General features: G+C 38.9%; 1 protein-coding gene across 3 annotated transcripts in view; it reads right to left on the reverse strand.

The window, feature by feature from the left end:
* CD2AP (CD2 associated protein) overlaps positions 1-17310 on the reverse strand; it is a 73853-nt gene that overhangs the window by 24696 nt on the left and 31847 nt on the right. For all 3 annotated transcript variants that reach the window (XR_011095421.1, XM_068678783.1, XM_068678784.1), the window contains 4 exons: positions 9402-9555; positions 6743-6843; positions 2331-2451; positions 516-700 (listed from right to left, as the gene is read on the reverse strand). Coding sequence is in view for 2 of the 3 variants with exons in the window: in XM_068678783.1 (XP_068534884.1) it covers positions 516-700; positions 2331-2451; positions 6743-6843; positions 9402-9555 (561 nt within the window). In the remaining variant the exon portion in view is untranslated. The remainder of the gene's footprint in view (positions 1-515; positions 701-2330; positions 2452-6742; positions 6844-9401; positions 9556-17310) is intronic.

A 17310-nucleotide genomic window follows, 5' to 3' on the forward strand; every position in this document is an offset into this window, starting at 1 on the left:
GATCATCGAGTCCGAATCCTGGTACCACACAGGCCTACCCAAAATTTTAGACCATGTGACTATGTGCATAGTCCAAACGTTTCTTAAACTTGTATAGAAACTCAGCAGTCCTGCCTCTGATTAGATACAAAATCTGTTACAGAGAAAAGAACTACCAAAGACTACAGTAGGTACACATCCTGCTATATTTTAAACCCCTGGCTTTTGAAAGGACAATTTTCATGTTAGTTTAAATTTCCCTCTTTAAAAGAAAAAAAAAGTCAAAACATTTGACTAGACCTTTTGGAATCCATGGTAGATAACTTACCGTGAAAGAAGTTTAAGGTGCTTTGCTTTGTTTTATAGGCAAAACCCTCTTCTTGCCTTGCCTTTGGTATCAGATGATTACGGCCTGATTACTGAACAATAGTGACAAATCTTATAAACTGCCAGCATCTACAAGATTGTTTTCAGTTTCCACACTTTTTTTTTTAAATACAGGAAACCCCAAAATAACAACACGAACCCCTACATACCTTATCTTGCTTTTTGTCTTCTGATTCACCACTGGATAACCTTGTCTTAAGTTTAACTGAGCCTTCTTTAAAGATATCTCCAAACCCAACACCTCGTATTTTCTTTGGCTGTGCTGGTCCAGATCCAGGTTCAGCTCCATTCCCTGGAGAAGCCACAGGTGAGGTAGGACCACTGAAAACAGACTCTGAATGTGAAAGGAAAAAAAAAAACACAGTTGTTTTAATAGCTGAAATTATTTCTTCGCTCTTCAGAGGAAAAAAAAATGGAGGAGACACAGCTGTGTGCATTGCTCTTACAGCTTATTGCAGCTACAATACCTCCCTTTTTTGTCTAGCTGTATGTTTAACATAAGATCTTCTGAAACAACATACATTAAATACTCTGGCAACTCAGTCATTAGATCATTAATATTCCTTGCCATTTCAAACATCGAGGCTCCACAGTCTGTAATCATCAGCATTAGATTTTATGAAGCACTGCTGAGTAGTGCAAGACATGGGTTTTGTCCAACACTTAAAAGCTTATCACATGCAGCAGAGCTATAGCTGCCAAAGGCTATGATCAATAAAGGGCCATCATGACCCCAAAATGAGTGCACTTGTTTCAACAACCACAACAAAGAAAACTGTGGTGCAGTAGCAGAGACTGATGCCTCTCAAGGCAGCAAGTGAAGTTTTTCTACAGCTCAAAGTACCAAAAAAATACCTGAAAACAGTTTCTTGTGAATTTATTTATGTTTTGGTAACACTGTGAAGTTGTGTTGCTACTTCAGTTTCTGAACTATATTACCCTTCATTTAGAGAACTAAAAGGAAAACAACCAAGTGGATAGCTACAAATTTCATTAATGAGAAAATTCCAAAAAATCACAGCTCAGAGAATTTACTTTTTCTCAGGAGTAAAGAAATATAGCAGATACTTGAGAACCTGACTGTCAAAGTACTGAGCATTAAATGTAACCCCCAGGCAGGAGGGTGGGTGGTGGTGGTGCTGAAAAACATAGCTTCTAAGACAATAACAGAAAAAACAATCATTTCAGATTACTGTTCAGTTTCTCTGAATCCCAGTATTCGTGAAATAAGATGGACACATACCCATTTGTACACTCATCTCACTAGATATCACTAGTCTCAGCAAAACTAAGCTCTACATAGGTGTGGAACTATTTGGGACTGCTCAAATCAAACAACTCTTGGCTTACACTACTGAAATTATTTCCAGAATTTACAAAAAATCAATTATTTTTTCTTTCCCCATCTCTGAGCAAACCCTTATTAGAAACTATTATTACTTAATATCTTGTAAATGTGGACAGAAAAATATTAAAAACACACACTTTTTGCCCTTGAACATTATACAGCTTTTTTTAAAGCATTAACTCCCTTCAGGACACTACTCCCAAAGACTGCTCCCATTTCAGCAATATCATATCAAAGTTCCCCAGCCTTCAAACAGGTCTTCAAAAACATAAGGCCTCAGAAATACAGTTTCAAGGCAACAGACTAAATAATTGTCTGGAAAGCATGTACCTGCCTGGCACCTCTCAGCATTTAAACTACTGTTCAGCTACAGACAGTCTGCTTCTGTCTTCGCTATACAGTCAGAGCCAAAAAGGAATGGCTAAATTTAAAAGCTCCCTTAAAAACAATCCAAGGAATATGTTTGATCCAGTGTCCAGTTTAGTATTTGTTAGACATGAAAAATACTTTATTCTTAGAATCAAATATAATAAGATTGTACTACAACCACAATGTTCTGAATTGTATGAGATTTAAAATAATTTTGCTATGAGCTTACAAGAAAACAGAATACCACCTGCGTCATCCAGAGAGTCCTGTGTTTCTCCATCATCCGTCGATTCCAATTCTTTCACAAAGTTGGAAGGAAACAGCCCTGACTTGCCATTTAGTGTTCCACTCCACCAGCCTTCTTCTACCTGTACAGAAATATTTTGCACATTAATTAAGCAAAAGCATTTTGCTTAATTTTAAAGCATTTTAAATTAATTAAGCATTAATTTAAAAAAATTAAACAACACCTGTTGCAACATTTAAGTACAGCAATTTAAACAATCTAAAATAATGTATATCAATTGAATTCATACTTCACTTAAGGCAATCTTTATGCAGTCTTGTTGCCAGTCCAGTTCCCACCAGTCCCATTTCCATTGGCCCTGTATCCGTTGACCAACTTCAACACTTGTGTCTTCTGATCAAAGATAATTTCTACAGATGACGTTCAGTAGAAAAAAGTCCTTAGGGACATCACAGCTTAGTTTTCCACTACTCTGTCATCCATTCCTTCCGGCAGGAAACAGCTGGCTGAAGAGCAGATGCCTAGCTCTAGATCAGCTAGAAGATATGGATCCCTTCCCATCTGAGTTGGCCAACCATCGTAGGTAGCCAAGATGCCTGAGTTTTGTGACTAAGAGTACAAGTCCACTGGATATGAAATGAGATGAAATTTTGTTAGCTTTGCTATTCACAAACTATCTCATTTTTGTACTAGAAACAAACCTGTTTCGGTTTGTTTTAAGGACAAACCTGTGATGATCTGTTAAGTGCTTGGATTCCTGGTGCTATTCACTCTAAAATATTTAATGGAAGGCTCATCATGAATATGACACCATTCAAAACACCAGGAAAAGCAGGGCACACGTAGGTGATGGTGTAAAATATGATGCCAGAAAACTGAATAAGAATTGTGTTCTTTTTTTATGAACACATTTGAAGATATCTGAAATTATGTGAAGGTAATTTGCCCAATGAACAATATGTAAAACTGAGACAAGATCAACTAAAACGAAATATTTTGAAGTTTTTCTGCTTTAAGGCTGCAAAGCTGTTTTTAGAAGAGAAAGAAAAGCAACAGAATAAAACAGCATCTGTTTATGTAATCTTTTTATAGCCTTGCTTTGTAGGACACTGCGCTTGACACACAGACATAATTTTTAAACCCTAGCTTACCTCCAGGCAGGCAGAATGCATGCAAAGCCTGGCAGCTACAGAGACAGACAGGCAGTGGAAAAAGAACGCCTTTCTTTTTAAAGACATCCTAGTTATTGAATATAGCTTCGTTGTGGATGGTTTAAATATGGAGACTGGTCCAGCAAATCAAATTTCAAGCAGATTCCTGACAGATGCTGATCACACTCCAGCTCCTCATGCTTTACATAATACATGACAGAAAACTGAAATTAAAATGCCCTGAATCACACATACTACCAAAGAGCCATGAAAAAGGGTCTTTTCATGCTTAGGATATAGAAAGAGATTGAAGCATCCCTTTATTTTCTGCCATTAGAAAAGGTCAGCAAAGCACTCTACAGACTTGCAAGGCAAAGCAATGCCAGGTTCAGAGACAGGCAGGAATAGATTAAATGTTTTCTGAGCATATGTCAATATCCTCATCATGATGTCCTTAAAAAAACTGAAGACATACAAACCAGTGTTACCAGAGAATGCATCTTTAATCAACATTAAAGACCAGATGAAGAAAATAAAAAAGGTTCTATGTGGCTTGGTGAAGAGCAACTGTGTATTTCTGGGTGCTAACACTAATGATGACAATTTCAGGACATCTTCCGTTTCGAAACCCTACTACAGGATCCAATTTCCACAAGAGGGAGATACAGCTCTGGTACAGCATTAGTACTTTTTTTGAATACCATCAAGTTGTTGCTATAAAAAGATGAACACTCAGACTTCTGAACAAAGGGGGAAAAATGACTGAAACAGTTTTACCAGTCTGACCTTCAAAAAAAATCCAGTAGTTGAGCCTTATGAATTTGTATTATGCAATACAAATACAATACTACAAAAAGTTTCTTTTAAACCTAGTCTTTAGTGCTGCATCTGACAGGAATGTGAGAAAAGATATGAAGGAGATACAAAAAGTTTAGATAAATTATACAATTACCACGTGTACTTTGTGTATACTGTATGCATAACTCAAAAGTTCTGTAAACAAAAGGCCCTGATGATTCAGCCACATAGCACAAAGGCCTTCTTCCCTGCTCCTGAACCTTGTAACCTGCTCTCTTCAAAATTAGTTATGAAGCCATGACCTCCACTTTTAATTTCATGATCATTCCTGTAAATGACTAACCATACAATTTAGGAAAACAATTGCAAGTGCTACACCTGATAACACTGCTCAGTTATCAGGTGTGGCTGGTTGAGCTTATTCCCCTGAGCAGGTGATTTGGCTTTATTATTTTCTCCAAAGAAGTGACCAAGTGCTCTCTCAAAATAGTAATCCTACATTATCTGTAAATTTAAGTTACCTGTTATATAAATAGCACCTTTCATATATAAATGAAAGCAAGAATCATTTCACAGTAATGAAGACAAGTTAGCCACAACTAATAGTATTATTTTCTATGATTCTTCACATTTCTGGCCACAGAATCACGGAATGGCTTGGGTTTGAAAGCACCTTAAAGCCCATCCAGTTCCAGTCTGGAACTACAAATACTACAAACACGTATTTTCATTTCATTATTTTAAAGTGTTTTTGTTGTCTTTGTTGTTTTTAAAATATGTGTTCCTTGCACCCATTCTGTGAGAGACATAACAGCACAAAAATGTCCTAGGCCAGCTATTTTTACAAAGTTCTGTGGAAACATATCAATTTCAAGAAGTTTAATCTTTTTTGAAAGCCAGGTGAGGTATATGAAAGGAAGGAGCACAGCACAGAAATAAACATGAGAACAGAAACAACAAACTACGTCTCCAAAAAAATCATTTCTATCTAGGAAACCAGATTAATAATTACCTTGATCTTTTTGTTTTCATTAGCTATTTGGTCTTGATACATTATACTGAGCACCCCTCCCAAAATAATTCTGAAAGTTAACATGTGAGACTCAAAACAGCAGCTCCCAAAGCAGTTTACTGCTTGAATGGTTTCCAGTGACATTGTTCTGTCTACTGAATGGTACAGTGCAAGCATTTATGAAGCCAGGACTGCTGCACACAAGCACTATCCACAAATTAAACTGATGAGGTTACCCAGGAGCACTCTTTAAAAAAAAAAAAAAAACACTCTCACACAATGGAATTTATGATTTTGGTGAGCAGGTTTAACAAGTCACTTGGTTTTATTCAAAGCTAGCAGAACAAATTCTAGAAATCATTTACTCAATTGCATCTAAAAGCATAGTTATTTCCTTGCTATGAAAATGGAGAAGTCATTCCTGGCAGCTATCAGAATCCTGGAGAGTTAGCACTCTCTTCAAATGAAGTCATCCGAGTGAAAGATGCAATCTCAAAGCTACTTCAAGAGCACCAACAGACACATGGCTAGAAAGAAATATTAAGTCTTTTTCCTTTCTCAGATTCTCAAGGAAACAACAAGGAGGGGCTGTACCAATGGAGGCCAGAGTATGCTGTGCAGTTTTCCATCCAGTTCTGAAAGTATCCTTCCGTGATTGCTCTGGTCTTTTCCACAGGTTCTCTGACAGATTTAGCTCTTGTAAGAGATACTCTTCCCATATAATCAAGCCTCCCACAACACTAGTTGATACTGAATGGAACAGGTAGCAAGGAGACAAGGAAAAAGAAAATAACTCCCCCACAAAACCCCTCTCAGATGCACAGGGTGATTGCCATCAAGTTCTGAACATCAATACCAAGCTTTAATTGTTTTCTTACTCAGTGGAAAATGAAATGGAAATTACCAACACATTACCAACTGCGTTTTTAAGTCCCCTATTTCTGTGCAAGTGGGTAGAAGTGTATTGTACAACAAGCACAGTTTGTTGTAACAAATGCTGTTACTATTAGTTCAAAGTTTAAGTGATGAAAGACTTTGTACAAAAGCACCAAACTGGAAAATCAGGTCAAATAGCATTTTTCACCTAAACCAAGTTAGGGTATGTCATGTTAAAGGCAAATGGTCAAAGAATTTTAGCATAAGCATCCTAAAAACAAGGATCACATTGACAGAGCCAAAGAACTGTGGAAGTCTTTTGAAAAAGAAATGAGTGTGCTGAATTACAATTTATTGCTGTGAAGATGAAATACGTCCCCTAGTATTTGTTGATTTAGGGTAAGAGCCTGAGAGAAAGAACTCCTAAACTATTAGCTTTACCCTCTGCTATACCAACTCCTTTGCTATTTTCCAACATCCTTGTATTTAAAATATTACAAAATACATTTAAAATAATAATAAAAATGTCACTTATGACCACACAAAGACAAAACCAGCTCTGTGAAACAGCTTACCTCTTCACTGATGTCGATCACATCCCCCACCTTGAGTTCCAGCTCATCCTCATTCTGCGGGACATATTCAAAGAGCACTTTACATTGCCTCTTCTTGGACTCTGATACAAAGGAAATTGAAAAATAATATTTTAAAATGAAAACTCATTTTTCCTCAGCTTCCAAGTATCAGATCTGACCAGAACACCGGTAAACCACCCCAAAAAGCTACATAAGCTTCTGCTTCTGTCTCACACTGTGAGTTACAAATAAGCAAACACTGCACATACAATTACTAACTGCTATTAAAAAAAAAAAAAAGACATGTTGACTCAAGCAAGTCCCCAGTACAATAATTTTCAAGCTACTTCCTGACTGAAACCTGCAAAGATGACAGTAGCTGCCGGCTGCAGTGTTAGCACTTGCTTGGAAGAAAATCTGCAAGTTTCAGCCTCCAGTCTTTAAGCAACCCTGCCCCTGTTCAAGCAAAAATATGTATCAAAAGCTTGAGGTACATCACACTGTTTTCTTAGAGTGGTCTTACAGGAGCTATACTCATGCAATTTCTGCAATTCCCTCTTACATTGTGCACTCCATCCATACTCAAGCTTCAACAGATAAGATTAGCTGCGTAAAAATAATGCAAACATAGATACAGATTGATCCTTGTCTTCTTACAGCAGTATTGAAATTCCAAAGTCAGAAGTTTAGAAGATTGCCACACCCCGCATCCTCAGTATGGAACAAGCCAGACATCTGAGTAATATGCAGCATCTAAAATTTCTGAGAGCGATCACTAAACTAAGAGTTTTCTACATACTGCTATATGGCCTCTGCTTTGGAGAGCTTAAAGTCAAGACGCAAAAACATGAAGCTCTAGAGGTTGTTTCTAATAACATGTAATTGCTCACATAATACACCCTTCTTTCAAGTCTACAGAAGTTTATACAGCAGCCAAGAAGGACTATTATGTAAACAATAATTGAAATAAACAGTTCACTGGCCTCTACTACCGCCTACAATGCTTTTAGGGCTCCGCCTTTGAACGAGATTAACACCAAAAATGTAAATTAAGGAGTCACACGGCCATTTGGTATACATCTGATTTCCACTTTTCCTTTCATATTGTAATTCTCTCTAAAATAGGGCTAAAAAAACAGATGCATTTTGCATCTAGAACTCTCCCTCACCTGCAAGCTGTTTTCAGTGCTATCTACTTTCAAAAGTTCCAGTTTTGAAAATCCCTAGATTAACCTAAGAAGCTAACTGATCAGTTCAGAAAACAATATTCCAGCCTCACACAATGCTGAGACTGTTGGGATGGCAGCTGCCAGACAATTCTGTCCATTTCCCAAAAAAATAAAAATAAAAATCTGTCTCTCATTACATTTTGTTTTCTACAGGGTAAACTAAATTTAGCCCTTTGTTACACAATTTAGTACACCTCCTGTATTTTCATTTTCCTGAATAAATGCAGCAATCTAACTGATAGGAATATCGCCTGTAGCTTTCCCACCTGATAGAATATACACGTGTTCAGTGAGAGGTGCATGAGACCAACACATGGGGCTTTCTAGACAGAGAAAACCTGCCTTGCCACTCATGGGAAACTTGCTGTTAGTTTTAAAGAAGCTTAACTTTTGTTTTTGAAGTTGTAAACTTCATTTTTGCCAGGTTAGGAACTAGAAACTGAAAGATGACTAAATAGTCCAAAAACCTTTTGAAGGGAATGAGCGATTGCCCAGGCAAAGGCAAAAGAAAACAGCAAACAGAATCTGCAGAAGCTGTTAAAACAGCCTTCCCAGAAAGAGGGAACAGCAAGCAAAATGGAAATACAGACACTGCCGTTATGCCAAATAAACATTTGTGTGTTTCAAGGAAGGTTCCTGAACACCGTTTTGTACTAGAAAAATGAGTCTAGCCATAACACTGCTAATTTTGAGATCAAATTGTATGCACCATACTGATCATGGCTACACAGCAATCAGCATGAGGCAACGAGCCCTGTTGAACACAGGATTATTCCAAGATCAGGGACATCAGAAGAGGCAGTCTGTATATGAACTGGTATCAGATGACGTTGATTCCTTTTCAGAGCCTGGTTGTGTTAATCTAGGGAAAAAGACTAACTTTCTGGACTAGATTTTCAAATGCTTGATGATGAAAGCACCTAATGGGCACATGTGCCATCGTCAAGAACTGTATTCAGATTCAGTCATTCAAAAGTCATTTTGAGAATAGTATCGTTAGTTGTCTAGAAAGCAAAACTTTTCTAGATGGAAGAAGTGACTGCAGGTAAATTTTTTAATTACCAGGAACAAGCCTGCAGTTCTCATTCAGGTACTTTGCAATACAAGCAGAGCTGACATAAAATTGAACAGCAACAGTTCCTTTCCATTGCCTTCAATGTTGATCAAAAAAGAAAGGCAATATTCTCTGGAATCTGGAAGAGGTCTAAATTCTGCTCTCATCAGAATTCAGCCCTGCTGCTGCTAAGAACTGGATCATCCAGGAGCACAGTTTGGCTCAGATTAAAAAGTTTTGGCTCCTGTATCTCTAGTTTTCTGTACATCCTTAAAACTGACAGGCTGATAATTAAAACTGACAAACTGATAACTAATGTTTATTAAAATGCTCAACAGCAGTTTATGCAAGTGAAAGAATTGTAAATGCTCCATACTCTTCTTGTAGGTTTTGGGTGGTGGATGAGGCTGGAATCCTCCTGCTGGAAGCCCACAGATATTCATACGCTGCACAAGGCTTGCTACATTGCCAGGTTTCTCCTTCTTGGCTGGTAGGGCATCATCCTTGGGCTCTACATCCTTCTTAACTTCCTGAAACAAGAGGTTAAATTACCCAAGAGGTCAGTATTGTTAGCAAGGCACTGTACAGACTAATAGATTTGGGATACTTACCATTTGGTTTGTAATTATGTACTATACCCAAAAAACATGGCCTTCTGCATCTAAACTCACTAAAGGCCTTTATAAACATGACCCTTCCATAAAATTAGAAGTCAGGTGAGTTGATGTGCCAAGAAAACTCAGAAACAAGAGCAGTATTGTAGACATCTATTCAACCTCTATGGAAAGTAGCTTCAAGACCAGAGAAGTCCCACACAAGTCTTAAGCTCATATTGAAAACCCAAGCAAAATATGAGACAAATAATTAATGACAGAGCCATAGCGTAGGACACTAAAGAAAATCAATATTCAAGTATAAGAAGCTGTATTGGGTGATTGTCTCAGCCTTACAGCTCAGAAGTTGCTTACAGACAAGTTGTAATGGTACTGCTGAAAAAAACAAATGGAAAAGAAAGCAAGATACTGAGAGTAACGGAGAGCATTTTGCCAATAGCACTGGAATTGACAGGAAAGCAGACAACAGTTAACACCTTAACTTAGGAAAAATATGCCAAATGAAATAAAGAAACCTATAAACAAGAAAGAATCTGCTGTTGATGGAAAAAGCCATGTATTTAAGCAGTTATTCCACTGCATCAGCTCATTTAATGAAACTACCTGAGAATGAATACTCCAAGACAAGAAGGCAATCACTCAACATAAGAAGAAACCCATTAGGTGTGGTCAGCAGCCCCTCTCGTGCAGAACACAGCTCACAACAGCAGCAATCCAGGGCTAGCGTGCAACCCCGCACACTTTCTGCTGTCTGATCTCCCACATTCCCCAATCACCCATCAGGGTTTCATTAGGAAGGTTCCCCCAGCCTCTTTGATGTCTGCAGATGAATTTGTCTAATTCCTTTCTGAATCCATGATCCTGCCTGCCACTGCTTGCCTGGTGATAAATACCAGATACTTTTTGCTAATGCAAAGAAGCCTCCTTCTCTCTCATCTGTTTTAAACTGACACCTTCACACTCCCAGTACATGCTCCTACAATCACATTTACCACTGCCTTCATGCTCACATAAACCTTGATCATATCCCCTCAGCTGGAGCCCCAGTTTTGTCAGCCCCCATATCACAGGGCAGCTGCTCCATCCCCTTGACCACCTATCTAGCTGCCTTTCCCCAGCTTTCCCGATGAGTCCCGGCACCCTGTTGGTGTTTTGGCTGTTACTGCCCCCAGAGCTGAGGATTTTGGAGACCTGAGAGTGACACCACCAAATATTCCTGAGCTGACAACCATCTCAGCTGGCATTTTCACATCGCCGCAGTACAGATTATTATTGTTTTATTTATTTATATACACGACTTGACATTTACCTACCATCAAGCTCAGCTGCCACCTTTTTCAACACTCAACTCCACACCATCAGCGTGACATTTAAAAACTAACAGCTCTTGCAAAATGGGAGTTTCCACTGTTAGGTCTCTGCTCCACGTCACTGGAGATGCTGAATAAAGCTGGCATCACAACCAACTCCTAGGAGATCCCTCTGACACATCACCCCGGCATGTCACCACTAAGTTCTTTGCTTCTTATTCTTTAACCAAATTTCAGCCCATAAAATAATTTTTCCTTCTGTATCAAAGCAGCTGCATTTCTTCAATGACTTGATGCAAAATACTTTCCAAGATTCTCTGAAAATCTAAATGTATTGCATCCACTGGGTCTTATTCACCTGTGTATTTAGCAAGAGCCTCAAAGCTCTTCAGCACTGCCACTGGCTGCTCCTTTTCTGAGGAATGCAAACATCCATATGTAATTTGCAGCTTTTTGTGATCCAGTTGTTATTTCAGCTACAATTGCAATAGAACACTTAATATATGAAAACAATGGTTTCACTACATTTATACTTATAATTTGAGGACTTAAAAAGAGCTTTAAGGCAGTAAAACCCACGCATGGATAAAACAACAACAAAAAAAAATATGAGAAATGTATTCACTAGGATATATCTGGTGCTTTTTGGAACATTAAAGCTCTTAAAGCTACTTACTGCAGCTGTCCAGCTGGAAAACTAAACATGTCTGGAAAGCTCCTGATGCTTTCAAACATGCCACGAACCTCATGTCAAACACTTCAAGGCACCTTCCAATTTCCCCAAAGGACAGAGGAAGTAGAATAAGCAAGACTACAGACAGCACAATTTTTCCTCCCACTCATTTCCATTACATAAAGAGGCTTTTCAGCAAACAGGCAAGCTATTCTTGCTTTTACTCTCCTTCATCCGCAGGGAATTTAGCCCTGGAGATCTTGAGCTCCGCAGAGATCCTATGTTCCAAGCCAAAAAAAAAAAAAGAGGGCTCCAGAAAAGCAAAGCATCGTGACCATCTCCTCCCTATAAGTAGGCGTTCCAAACAAAGATGTTGTCATTTTCAGTCTATCATCAGTTTTTTGGCCAGTCACTCGCAAGTCTGATACACCATAAAGAATCCAAGTTGGCTATAGCTAAATAGTTTGCATCCCCCTAAAACCTGTTTCTAGTTGCCTTCCTGACAAGGGTACTCTGCTCTACAAAGAAGCATGCTGGCACTTGAAAACTTGCCTGTCGTGGCTATATCCCTGGATTTTAAAATAAATCTTTTACTACTGAACTTTTACAACATCCAACGCTGCCAGCTGTCCCAGGAACAAATGCTTCTCCAGGTAAGCTTTTTCTCTGCCATAACACTCCCCACTAAGGAGTCAGCTGCAGGCTCGCTCTCCAGGTTTGCACTAATGCTGCACCTTGCACAGAGCTTCAGAAGCTGCAGGGATTTTGTGAAATGCACAGAGATGAGAAAGAGAAGTGGGGAAGACACACACAGGCAGCTTGTATATATGGGCAAAAGTAAGATCAGCCACTTTTAAGAAATAAAATTAAAAACTACAGACAGAACCATTTTGAAATTTTAAGGTAGGCACCAGCTTTATCAGTAACTGAAAGTAGATAACAAGTCAAAAGGTTGCATCACAGGCAGCAAAGTAACTGATAGATCACAAACAAGAGAAAGATTAAGACAAAAACAGAGACCACAACAGAAAACCAAGACCTCTAAAACGAAAGGAGGAACACTTGAGAGACTTTTCTTGCCTGGGCTGAGTCAGTAATTGATATGGTCACAGGCAGGAAATACTCAGAGTCTAATACAAAACCATCAATGGCAAATTTAACAAAATACAGTGGAATGAGATATTTTTTTAAAAAACAATAAGATCGAAAATAATTACAAGGCAGGTTCAAAGGCTGCAAGTTTATTGAAGATTACTGAAGAAGACTTCCTACAGCAGAAACCAGGCAGAATGATGAGGCACGTACAGAGTGGTACCATGGGACCTTCCTAATGCAACCAAGCTCTGCAGGTTGAGCATGCGGTTAGAATGCTTCCTGATCTAAGGTGCAAGGAGAAGAGCAAAAAGATTATGGGGTAAAAACAAGAGCAGAATGGTATGAAACAATCAGAAAAGATTTGCAATGAACAGATGGAAGTCAAAAACTGAGTCAGTAACATGTGATTCCAAGAGTGGGTAGTGGTGTGTCTGTGTGTCGGAAAGCACACTGTGAACACAGCATCATCTAAAGCTGCTTTGCATCAAGGGGAGGAACAACAACCACACAGGGGCCTATCACTCCAGCAGCTACTGATAATCTAGTTCAGACAAAAAAACAACAACAGAAGGGGCTAGTAAGCAGCGCGTGGATAAGCCAACAACTGCTTTCTCAGTATTTTACCTACTAACCTTTAGAACATCCTTGTAAAGCAAGGACTTGGTTGTTGGCAGTGACAAGGAAGTGGAGCATTAATTATCCTTACCCAGGGCATTAAAAACACACTAAAATCAAACCAAGGTAAAGCAAATTCTGGAATACCTGGTCTCCACACCCGTGCGCAGTCCACCACACCACAAACCCATATTTCCTATCACTCCTCTGACAGTAGGAAATTGCTCTAGATGCATTTTCAAAAGCACGTTGGGATCCTCTCTCACCTACCACTCACCACTTCGAGCAATTTCATCCCGAACATAAATCGTTATGACTCTGACCTTTGGGACGTACAAAGATTTTACGAAGGAAAATTCCTAACCATGACACACATCGATTCAGATCGCTGAAAACTGACCCTAATTGAGCCAAACACTAATAAATACCCCTGTGAAGTCTGCGATACTTACATCTCTGCCAAAACAACTGGCCCAAGCTTCACTTGTCAGAAAACAACACTGCATGCAGGTCTGATTTCTTCACTCAAAGCAAAATAAAACGTCCCAGTTACTGTTACATCTAATCTGAACATGCCCAACACTTAATCAGTGGCTTCAGAGCAAGTAAGGGGGTTTTGTTTTTATTGTTGCTTTTTTAAAATCAGACCTGTATATTTAAATAGGGTCCACATTAGGACAATACCAACAAAAACTTTCCAGGACACTTCAGCTTGTTCTGAGATGAGACCACCACTTGCTGCCAACCAGGAAAAAAAAAAAAAAAAGAAGAAGAAGAAGAGTCAGACATTAGCTGCAGCTGGAAATTTTAATATTTTTATTATGCCAGTCCACTACAGTTCGAGCCTTGTCAGTGTTTCCATTAGCAACACATATTTTATGCGTTTATGACTTGGCAGTGCAAGTTCAGTACAGACTCTCTTGGCATAAAACGTTCAACTTGGAAGCAACCACCCACTCTTTCTGGGGCAAACCACAGCCCTAGTCATAAAGGTTTCAGGCTTTTATAATCTCTCTTAAACACATGTCACATCACTTACAAACTGCTGATATCACTACAGGCTGACATGTGACATCGTGTACAAGTCTAACTCAATAGCAAAAAAAAAGATCAGGGTAATCCTAAGAGATCTTTGTTTTCATTGCACCTGTCACAGTTTAACAATTCCTTAAGGGGGAAAAAAAAAGATATTTTATATTTATATAAAATAATTTCAAAGTCATCTGCATACATCAATGTGTGAAACAAATCATTGTGCTTTATACATGGACAAAAATCCAACATGCCTGAAGTTCTGTGTAGCTTCCATGATGCCCATGCAAATGAGCAAATAACCAGGCGGTTCTGACCTACTTTTAAGTAAGTAAGCAGCCTTCCCACTATCAGCTGCTTCACCACACATTGCTCAAACAAGGACAGCAGGATCCTCCCCAGTTCCATCACCAGAAGCAGACAGCACTACAGTCACCGGGGCACTGAGGACAGAGGAACCAGGTCAGAACATCTGAAGGGACATGAGGGATGGATGGTTATAAATTTGAAGTCTATTCCTGAATAACACGACAAAGAGAAATTCTGTATCCAGCAAACCTAAAATCTTAGCTAGATCCTTCAAGCATAAATATTAGAATATTTTTATATCCAACCTTCTTCTAAACATGCTATTATACCAAGAACAATTCTCTTTCATATTGTTTCCATTGTAAACTAAGAAACATCAGCTTGTGCAAAAGCCACGTGCATTTCTGTCCTTGGCTGGGTGCATTTTCCAAGTAAGAGCTTAGACAGCAGCAAATGGTCTCAGCACCTAAAAAGACAGATGGAAAGCATACAAACCTAGAAATCAGAGCCTCCACAGAGGGAAGTCTCAGCCTTTTTCTTCCCCATCAGAACAGCAATAATGGTATTGTCTATCAGTATTCTTGCAAATTAAGTTTGATTCATATTTTACTGGGCAGAAAATAAGGAGATAAGAATTGAACTTGCTGTTTATTTTATGGAAGAGGGAGGAATTGGAAGCTTACAGTAAACCTAAAGGCAATCGCTTTGTTACACAAGCTAATCTCTTTCCCTTACAGCCTGCAAAACTCCTTCACTGAAAAATAATGCATACATGCATGTGTGACTATGTATATAAACAGATATAACATATAGAGCTGTGACAGTCAGCCAAAACCTCTGTTTAAGTACCGTGAAATGTGATCATTTCTAGAATACAGAAATTTTCACATACGTAACTATTTAAGAACCCATTACCTCCTGCATTTATGGTCTTAATTACAGCAGCAGACAGGCAGGCACAGGACAGCTGTGACACCTTCAGCCTCTTAAGTCAAAGATATCCCAGGTCCTTTCATTTGGTCAGCCAGTGTCTCCTCCTTGAATAAGGAACATGTTTTCTCATCCTAAATGCAGGCATCCACAGAAAGCAGAGGTGGATGAATAACCTGCCCCCATCTTCTGTCATACTTGCCATGAACTCAAAGGACAGATCTAGACAATTTATGAACCAAAATAGCAGAGAAGCTGCCTGAACTCTGTCCCTGGAGCAATTTCCATCACCCAGCAGAGGAGCTCAACTGGCAGATGTCATAAGCAGCCCTGCAACTCCCCAGAGAATTAAAAGTTATTCCTGAAAATAGAAACCAACCACTTTAAAGATGAAAGTGGTTAGAGTCCCCTGAAGCACTGAGGAATGCACAATGTCGATAACCTTTGTTTTCTCAGACAAATTACCTCATGGGCAGTTTAATATATGTCACTGGTGTTGACTTTTTTCCCCTTAATTTATGGCTGAAGCAGGAACTGCTTAACACTTTAAATACTGACCCAAGATTAGGCTGAACCAACTGTAAGGCAGCGGCAACTCTTCGTCTTCACCTCTTGCAAGATTGAAATTGCTTCATACACTGAAATCCGTACACCCCTGTCAATGCATTGCAGTTCAAGACTGTAAAGTTAGAAGTTTCTAGCTGACACTAATCTCCAATCATTTTCACAGTAGTTACAGAAACATTGCTGCATGAGCAAACAGTGCTGTAGGTTCTCAGCTCCAGTGCACACTGATTCCCTAGCAGGTAGCAAACTGCTTGTTTAAAGGCCATTATCAGCTGGGCACGGCTTTGGAAAGTCCCATTTCTTACAGCAAGTTTACACAGAGCTATCCACTTACATCTAAAGCTTCCCTGTGCTTCAAAGAAGAGAGTACAGGAAGAAAGGATACAAAGTCCTGGTAGAGAAACACATCCACTGTCAAGTGATGCCAGAACACATTTGTTGCCTCTCTCAGTGTATCAGTTTCACAAAATGGTTTGAGAAGTATATTCAGAAAGCTGAATTATTAGTGTTTGTGCTCACTGCAGATTCAGGTTGCAATTTGTAACTTTTCCACAAAAAATAAAATATAATTAGCTACAGAGGTGACTCCGCGAGGACAGGCTCACATCTCTGCAGTTTTCAAACAGAACCCCAAGATTTCCTTCTACTAAGACACACCTATATCAAGTCAGTGAGCACCAATTTTAAGATTACATCAATGTTTTTGCATCTGCTATAATCTGTGCTAAATATAGACTGTGCAGTCAGATTGCCACCCTGCTAGGAAGAAAGGGAGCATTAATCAGGAAAGGTATTGCTTCTTTCTCACAATACCTGACACGTAGAACAAACAGGATCTCTGGAAAGCATAACAAATTACCGAGTCACTGGGAGCAGCTGAATAAATTCAACGTTAGAAACTGAAGAACAAGCAAATATCTGGATTTTCCGAAATAAGGAAAGCTCATCTCTACAGATGGAGTACAGAAGAAGGCTTGGAGTTTCATATATAGATACAATTATCTATCTATATATGCGGCAAAATCTGAACTATACTATTTTGGAGAACTGGTTGTCTGCAAAGTATGCACAAAACATACATGTCAGAACAGATTCTGATCTCAGGTCTTTGTAATATTTGCAAAGAACAAGAGACCTAAA

This window comes from Anas acuta, chromosome 3 (genome assembly GCF_963932015.1).
Source record: "Anas acuta chromosome 3, bAnaAcu1.1, whole genome shotgun sequence".
Classification (NCBI taxonomy): Eukaryota; Metazoa; Chordata; class Aves; order Anseriformes; family Anatidae; genus Anas; species Anas acuta.